The sequence below is a fragment of the Typha latifolia genome, chromosome 14 (genome assembly GCF_019914945.1).
Source record: "Typha latifolia isolate L0001 chromosome 14, TyphaL0001v2, whole genome shotgun sequence".
NCBI classification, from domain to species: domain Eukaryota; kingdom Viridiplantae; phylum Streptophyta; class Magnoliopsida; order Poales; family Typhaceae; genus Typha; species Typha latifolia.
The window spans coordinates 4,884,142-4,893,627 of NC_133099.1; the positions used below are offsets into that span (position 1 = coordinate 4,884,142).

Genomic DNA, 9,486 nt, shown 5'->3' on the forward strand with positions numbered 1-9,486 from the left:
TATTAGTCTTAAACTTTTGCAAGTAGAAGCCAAACATCACATTATTTGCATCCTAGATTTAATATATTAAGAACCATGCTCAAACAAAAAATAACAAACATTGAAAAATTATTAGAACCCAATAAAAATATGTGGAAGGAAAAGAGGTTACTATAGTGCGTGATGATTGGATAGATGCATAAAAGATGCCCATTATCAACTTTTTGGCAGCGAATGAGAGTGGTCCCATACTTATTTTAAAGCTGTCTGTGAGAAAGAATGCAAAGATAAATTTTTCATATCTAAATTCGATTAGCAAAGTAATTGAAAAGATTAGGATACAAATAATTACTAATAATGCTCATATCTGTAAATTAGTGAGGATGCTTATAGAGGCTCAGTATTCTCATTTTGTTCTTTAGATGTCTTATGTTGTCTATAAATTCAATATTGCATTAAAGAACATGTGTAACAAAAATACTAAAAGGTGAATGAGATGGTCTGTGATGAATATATTAGTTATCTATTGTGGCTAATTATATGGTATGTATCAAAAATTTATGAGACGTGTCATTTTCAATAAATTTATAAATTGAGGATGCTTATAGAGGCTCAGTATTCTCATTTTGTTCTTTAGATGTCTTATGTTGTCTATAAATTCAATATTGCATTAAAGAACATGTGTAACAAAAATACTAAAAGGTGAATGAGATGGTCTGTGATGAATATATTAGTTATCTATTGTGGCTAATTATATGGTATGTATCAAAAATTTATGAGACGTGTCATTTTCAATAAATTTATAAATTTGAAGATGTTTGTTGTTACATATATTCAATTTGCCTTAGTTATTATGTTGCTGAGGAGATTCAAAATGATCAAATATGGGCTATAAACGATGGTTATTAGTCATACATGAAATTATTATATAGAACGGATAATGTAGGAAAGAAAGTTTGTAAAATAAAGGGTTCTTATTGATATATGATAGGACAAAATATAATATTATCTTTTACAATACTTGTTTATGAGATGCTAAGGTTTGCTGACATTGACAAACATTGTCGTCATTTTATTTATAAGATATGGGAAATGATGATAGAAAAAGTAAAACCAATTATATATATATATATATATATATATATATATATATATATATATATATGAGATAATTTCACTTAGACTCTCTAAATTATCATTATTTTTCACATATACTGTTGAACTAAGAAAAATATTCATATATATTCCCTTGAACTAAGAAAAAAAGTAATTATATGGATCTCTAAACTAAAAAACTTTTTCATTCAGGGAGTGTATGTGGTAAAAAAAGTTACGGGAGTATATGTGAGAAATTGTGATATTTCAGGGGGTTTGAATCCAAGTTAAATTTGATGCTTCAAAATTATTTACATAGTTCCTTTTAGTTTACAATTTTATTAACTTAACTTTCATGCTCTTCTTACTAAGTGCTCTATCTCAACTATAGTCCGCTACATAAGGACCAAAAAATATCTCGTACGAAAAAAAAATAAAGGTTTAAAAAGGTTCTTTCCAAATGCATAATAGAAGAAAATCACAAATGATGAGTATATCAATTTCAACTGCTATGAATGACTTTCACTAACAATATGACTCTATTGAAGATAGATAACTTTAATCCAAAGAGGTGGTGGGTCATTTATGGTGATTATGTATCAATCGTTCATAATTTAAAACTTAAGTTACTCAGACAATCATATTCATCATCATGTTGTGAGAGAAATCATAGCACATATTCTATATCCACTTAATGAAGAGAAACAAGATCCCCTCACTTAAAAATCTAGGGAGGGCAGGGGTTATCATTTAAAGTTCTGCTCACTTAAAGTTCAATATTACTATTTAATTCAGAAATTTTAGTACTACAAGTTGCTCATGTTGAATGTAATGATATCTATTACTATGTATTAACTGATGAATGTTTATGTACTCTTTGATACTAAGTTATTAAATTTTTATACTATTAGTTGCATATGTAGATGATAGATATATTGGATGCAATGTTATGCAATTTGTATTTTATTTTATATGTCTATGTTATCATTTACTTTTTGCATGTGTATCCATGTATAGATTGTTATATATTTTTTATTTAATTTTCTTATTCTCACATCTAAGAAGTATCATATCCACTTTTTTTAAAAATTTAAATATTAGTCGTATTATCGTATCTATATCCTATCATATCTATATCCCGCATTTGTATGCATGTCAAATACATAAAAATGTAGGATGTTAAATGTAACTTTCTTTCACACCTTGACTTAACTTCAACTAACCAACCTTAAAAAAGCATTATCAAATTAGAAATATTCTATTAGCTTAACTCTTAAAATACCAAAAGTACCCTTGTCTTCTTTTCTTTTTTTTCCTTTTCATTTAACTTGTAAACTACCCTAAACCACCATTCGTATAAAATCCCAACTTATTATAGAACATATTCTTTTGAAGTATTTTTTTAATAAATTTGGTTAGTATAAGTTTAGGTTAGAAAGTAGCTCTTGTAGAGTTAAATAAATCATAATATAGGATTAAAGGTAGTTAGTCAAATAATGATAAGTCTATATGAAACTTATAGGCAAAAATGAGGTGTGGTATTACAAATAGCTTAAAGATGGCTATTAATCATAAAACTACCACTAAAACATTGGATGTTATGTGAAAATTTCCTATTAATAAATTGTTAAGGGTATTCTCCTAATTCGAAAGGAAAAAAAAATGATATGATACTATAAGACTTAAAGACGTTTCCCTACTTAGCTTGTTACAATTGAATCTATCTCTCTCTCTATACCTATGGTAACTAAGGCCAAGCCCAACCCAACATACTATAGTTAAGGTCCAAGCCCATCTAAGATGAGAAAACCTAAGAGAAGAAAACCTATAGCTAATTCGTTTTACTTTTTAATTCTTAAGATAGCAATTAATAGTTATATAAAAAGTCCAATAAGAATAGAATCGAGAATATAAGGGAAAAATAATGAATTCTTAGTTTCTATGCCAACTATATCATCATAATAGAGTAGATTTAATACTTTACTGTTCATAAATGTAAAATAATATTCACTATTTGTACAAATGTCCCTGTCATCAACTGTGAAGGTCTAAAGAGAACTAGTCTACTTGTAGCTAGGCCTGTGAAAGGATCTTATAATAGCATACATATATATATATATAAGCATCATAGATGATCAAGTCCAAGATCCTGGTCTTGGATTCCTTGGGGAGATCACCACCAAGTGCACAAAACCCTAAACAAGAATCTCTGTCCAGCCATAATGGATGTTTAAATAATACAAACAGGTTGGCAGTAGCAAAGAAATGCAATAGAGAATCTACGAGACATGTGTCTTGGCCATGATTAGCCCACGGTGCTCTAGTAAGGTCTTAGTTGTTTTGAAAGGAGGGATGAGATTACGAATATGTCTCAAGGAAGGGGGCGTTAATGTTATTTAATATGAACCTCGAAATTAAACCAAAGAGTTAGTTAGTTAATAGTAGAGAGTAATCAAGAAGAGGAGTTGGTTGATCAGAAACCATGTGAGAGTAGGAAGACAAAAGGCATTGCATCAAAAGGCGAGAAAAAGAAGTAATGGCGTGGAGTTCGTCACGTGATTGACGGACAACGACACGCGGAGGTGGTGGCGTACAGCTCAGCACGGCCGCCATGCGCGGCGCGCCCCGCGCCGCCGTGCGTTTTGGGGAGGGGGTTTGAACGAGGAGAAGAGGAGGGAAAGGGGAGGTAGGAGACAGAGGATGAGACAAGAAGATGCGAGAGAAGTAAGGAGTTTTATTTTTTATATTTTGTTCGTTTTCTTCTGGCGTTGTTGGGAAGAGGACGAAGGAAAGATCGGTGGACGGGAGTTACGGTGTTGGTTGGGAAACTTCTTTGGCGCTTACTGTTGTTTGGTTGCTGCTGCTTGGTGATCGTAAGTCCAAAATATAATATAAGAATTTCTAGGAAACACGAGAGTTGGAAGAAGAAGACGAAGAAAATAAAAAGAAACTGCCTAGCTGGTTTTTGTATTGGAAAATTACGATTTTACCCATATGTTGTTTGATTTGAATTTTACTTACCATCTGGAGACAGAGGTTTCCGAGGCAATCAAATATGAAGCTCCACTCCATACGATTAAAGACTTTTAATAGATCTACTTTGAGTATGAAAGTTCCACTGAAGCTTTTAGATAATTTAAGATAATATTGAGTATGCGTGAGCCTAATCTCAGGGGTTAGTTTCATCGTTGGATAACATACTGACTACTGCATTACTATTATGATTCATCTATAGAGCTTGCATATCTATCAGAGCCATCAAATTGGGGTTGCACCAAACCGCTTCAGAGTAGTTTAGGATTGCTGCGCCATTATCTTTAATACCACTTGTTGAGATATACACAAATTTTAGATAAAGTAAAATAAGGTTTGGTACAAATTTTGAACACAATTCAATTTAAAAGCTTAACTACTAGGTGAGGACACAAATATTTATATAAACCCTTTTTTATTTTTTTTTTCCATCTTATTTCATGATATGAAACTAAATCCTAAATGTGACACTCAGTTGTTATCATATTGTAACTATTAGAATATAAAATATAAAAGTCACCGTTCTCAAATAGCAGAGCTAAAGGTCATGAGTTCAAATCTTACTATACCTAACTTTGCTTGAAAATATAAAGCTCCACTCATTTAAACTAAATCCACTCGTTGGACTCATCAAAATATATTAGCCCAGAAGTGATAATCTCTAATAGCTTAAGATTTTAGAATAATTGATGAGTTAACATAGTATCATAATCAAAGATCATGAGTTTAAATTCTGTCATGCTCATTTTTATCTTAAAATATAAAACTCCACTAATGTAAGTTAAATCTATTTTTTGGGCTCCTCAAAATAGCTTTAAAAAAATTTAAAGTAATTTATGAGTTAATAATAACTATGCACAAAATAGTGATTTGTGTTCATCAAAGCGATTCAATCTATTACTCTAAGAAGTTTTGAAATCCACCCACTCTTTCAATCAATAAATTCGAAAAATAAACCTAATATTCTGAAGAAGGTCAGAATATATATATATATACTGTGATAACATTACATTCTCTCAGCAAGTTGCTATGTTCTAAGTTGCAAGCCTCTGTCACTTTCTAAACTTAACCAAACAGAATTCTTTCCCATTTGCTCAACTTGATTCCTGACGACACGTTTAACTGGAAGTAGAAGAGCATTAACAAGAAAGACAACGAGAAAGAATTCCACAGAAGGGTGGTAGATAGCATCTTCTCATTTAATAAGACATTGGTACTAAGCATCAATTCCTTATGGGAAGTATATGAACCCAATGACAATGAAAGATCAAAGAAACTTACCAAATGTTGGAAAACTAAAACCCAATGAGGATTGCATTTCAGGTAAAAGGATGGTTGAAGAGAACATGCATAGTTTGTGTCCTTGTTTATTTGAAGGTAACTAATTGGAAATGCATGAAAGGTTTTGTATCCAGGAGTGAATTTGTCTTGGGAGAAGATGAAAAGCTTTATAAATGCAAGTACGGTATGTAATTCAATGCCAGAGGATAGTATTGAATAATTTTCGTAAATAAGAAGCTTCCTAGAAATCTCTTGGAAGATGGGTATTATAAACCTTTGGAGGACATTACAGACGCCTACTAATTATTTAAAATTGTCCGAGATAGGTACCAACTTATCACAGGTTCCCCCCAAATGGCAATTATCTCATTCAACCATTACTTCCTGGTTTCCAATGTGCATGAAACCATTATACAGTTTCAACTTAAGCAGATCTCAGTAGCAATGGATATTATTTTATCAACTACTAGAACATCTTAAACTGTTAGATAATGATAGTCTTTATTTTTTAATATTCTAACATTTTTTGTTAATTTTAAGTTTGAGACATCTTGTTAAATCTAAAAAGTAGGTTTAACTGAAGTGTTCTGGATTTTGCCTTTTATATATTCTAGCAATGGATGCCTGCCCTGCCCTTTTAATGCCAATAACCATAAATTTGATGGCAGAATACTACATGACATGTTACACTCTGATGACATTGCCATTCTGCTACACAAGTTCTTTTCTAAGTTATAGACCTTGGTCTCTTTCTGTAACTAATTCAAGGAGAAGTCCTGCGAAATTGCTCAAGTTGATACTTAACAAGTCTAACTTGAAAGAAGAATGAAGAATAATTAGAGAGACAAAAAGGATTATCTCAAAAGAAGGGAAGGAGATCTCATTTCCTCATGTAATCAAACATTAGCATTAAGCATCAATTCCTTTATGTACAGTGTATGTACCCAAAGACAAAGAAGAGAGAACAGCAACAAGAAAGAGATTATATCTTCACATAGGAGCAGCTGTTCATACTTGAAACCACTTCAATTTTTCTCTTCATCCTTCCCTTCTATGTATATCTTTCAATTCTGTAACCTTTGATCTTTCTCCCCCCTCTTCAACCATTAGGTATCCTTCCTTTTGCTTCTCTCCTCCTCCGTTATGTACAGCACCAATTTGAAGCAAGGAATTAGTCCTTCATTGTTTTGTAGATCCTAAGAACATGATCTGATCAATCCTAAATTATACAAATTTCTCCTCACAAAGCTTCCAAGGTGGAATAGCCCAATGGCAACACCACCATTGGCCTCCTCCCGGTCCCCTGACGCCTTCCGGTAAAACTGTGGCCGCTGCTCTTCCTTCACACAGAGGCAACCAGCGCCGACCTTTTGCTGTATCTCGTCGATCACCTTGAGATCTGCAGGCTGGCCAGCGGCATCGGTGACATAGAACACATTTGTGGCCATCTCCCCCTTCGTCGACACCTCCGCCCGCGTTACTAGTAATCCATTCTCTCGGAAAATTCGAGTTACTTCTGAGAGAAGCCCCTGCCGGTCTAGAGTACATAGTTCTAATCTCAATCCCTGAATCAAACAAGAACATAACATAAGCTAAAGATCTACAAATGAAGTAGCAAATGAGACCTTTCCAAGGAAAAAAAGAGAGGGAATTTGATGGTTAATTACCTCTGATGCTCTACGCTCGATGGCGGCTTGCAAGCATTGGATAACTCTTTGCCTCTCTGCGTCAGAGCTAATGGGACTCCCATCAGTGTGTCTGATGTAGAATTCCTGCAAGATCGCACAAAGGAATGAGTTGAAGTCCAAAGGAGATCTAACGCGAGATTTACTCATTTCGAATAAGAAAAGGATCAAACCTGGTGAGCCTGATCGAGATTTGTATCGATTGTGCCGTGGAACACGACGTACTCCATGTCCGTGAGCGTGCAGACGATGTCAAAGAGCAGTTTGGGCCGGTCTTGGCATTGAACGGTGACGACGGAGTAGCCTCGTTCGATCCAATTCTGGACGGAGACCGACGGCTTGGACTCGGGGATGGAGGTGGAAGTGGCGGGCTCGTAGTCCCGGTCGGCGAACATTATCTGGTGGAGGCGGCGGTCGGCGTGGGCGACAGACATCGAGGAGACGGCGGTGATGGCGCCATGGAAGTTGTCGTGTTCCCCTTTGAGGAGGTGGCGGAGGCGGGACTCGATGCGGTGGATCTTTTGGGCGTCTTCGATGGGAAATCCCGAGTCCTCGTCTTTGACGAAGACGAGGCACGCCGTCCGGCCGTTGTGGGTCCAGACCTTCGCCTCCGAGACGCTGCAACGGAGGTCAGCGAGGACGGCGAATACCTCTGAGAGGAGACCGGGTCGGTCGGTCCCGGTGAGCTCCAGCGCCGTCAAGCCCTCGAAGACGGTGGATTTCGCTGGGCCGTTCCATGTGCCCAACGACTGGAACATTTTAAGACAAAAATTTAGCAAATGGGCCCTCTAAAAATCGGATTTTTAAGACGACGGAGTCGAGCTTTGGCGACTGGTACCTGCTCAATGTAGGAAATGACGCTCTCATCGGTGAGCTTGGCGCCGAACTGGTCGGTGACGTGGAAGACGTCCATGAACCACCGGCCGTCGGAGGAGATGTAGCCTTTCTTTATGGTGAGGTTGAGGTCGGTGAGGACTTGGACTGCTTCCAAGAGGACTCCATGTTTCCGAGCACTGTCAACCTGTGAACAAGAAGAAGACCCCTCTCTCTCTTAGTCCTCCATTAACAAAGTAGACGATAAGATTCACATCTCAGTTGTTAAACATGGCTTGAATCAATTACCTGAACTAGAGTTGCAGTGGGGCAAACGGCATTGTCAATTACAACCCTGCAAAGCAATGTACAGCATTTTGTTAGCAAGTAGCTTATAAATTGAAACAGAGGAATAGAATAGAATCTAAGGAGAAAATAGAACACTCACCTAGGAGTATCCATTCGGATAATAAGCTTCTCATACTCGTTCAAGTAAGTAGGCCACTCCATCTTCTCTACTGCAGAAAGAGAAACCTAAGCTCCTCTGTTACTCTCTTTCACCTACACCTCTCTCTCTCTCTCCCCCTAAAACTCTCTTGCCTTTGCCTCTCTTCCCTCTCCTCTAATCAAAATAAATACCCACAAGAGGACGACACTAACAGGAGCAGAATACTAACAAAAGCCTTCGCCGCCACTATGAAGAGGTGAAAAGCCCAATGGTAGATACTCTCTCCTCTCTTCTTCGTTGCAATCGCCTCTCTCTCTCTCTCTCTCTCTCTCTCTCTCTCTCTCGACAGCTCGCTCGCTCTCTAAGCTTTTAAAAGGGCAGGACGCCGATGAGCCACACAGCAACCCCTCGGGTTCATATTTAAAGGTCCGACCCGCGAGCCCGACAATCACATGGGTGGTGGGACCTGCGTCTGCCAACCAATGAGCCGACAGCTCACGTCCTGGCCCACAGGACGTACAGGTGGATGACACGTCACCGGTAGCTTACTTTAGCTTTACCCTCTTGGCTTTGCTTCCGGTTCAAGAGAGTGCCGGCTTGCCGGGAGGTGCAGGTGTAAAGATGGGTCCGAATTCCGATCCGGTTCGGTTAGACCGGATCCGGAGTGTTTGTCTTCGATCAATAGCGCGGTGGGTCCGGGTCCGGGTCGGCTCGGTTGGCGTTACGGTTGTTTTGATCTCATCGTAAGATCCAAACGGAAGTGATAAGAGACCAAATACCAAATTAACCCCTTCTAATTTGTGTTAGAGAAAATAGACTACGAAATTTAAAAAAAAAACACCATATATTTTTTCTTTAATCATCATTAACGCTCTACTATACTGTGTATTTATCATGTGACTACTGTGTTTTACTTTTATTATCCCAAACATACCCTACTATTGACTCACTTAATTTGTAGTCATCATATAGATGAGTTAAATTTACAATATATGCATAATAATCATAAAACTCCTAGTTAAGCTAAGTCATACCTATAATAGTATTATTATCTTCTTAGCTAGTCAATTTCATCCAAGAATAATTTAGGTACTTTTATTTTATTTTATTTTATTTGAAAATAAATAGAATTTTAATTGTCAAGGGCTGTTG

At 36.6% G+C, this 9,486-nt stretch overlaps 1 protein-coding gene across 1 annotated transcript; it reads right to left on the minus strand.

Annotated features, from left to right (window-relative positions):
- Nucleotides 1-6,271: 6,271 nt before the first annotated feature.
- Nucleotides 6,272-8,725, minus strand: LOC140801513 (ACT domain-containing protein ACR8-like). Its single transcript, XM_073156692.1, has 6 exons — nt 8,335-8,725; nt 8,196-8,241; nt 7,912-8,094; nt 7,247-7,822; nt 7,056-7,160; nt 6,272-6,953 (listed from the first exon to the last, which is right to left on the minus strand). Exons 1-6 carry the CDS (start codon nt 8,394-8,396, stop codon nt 6,585-6,587), a joined length of 1,341 nt encoding a protein of 446 aa, XP_073012793.1. The 5' UTR covers nt 8,397-8,725; the 3' UTR covers nt 6,272-6,584.
- Nucleotides 8,726-9,486: the final 761 nt, after the last annotated feature.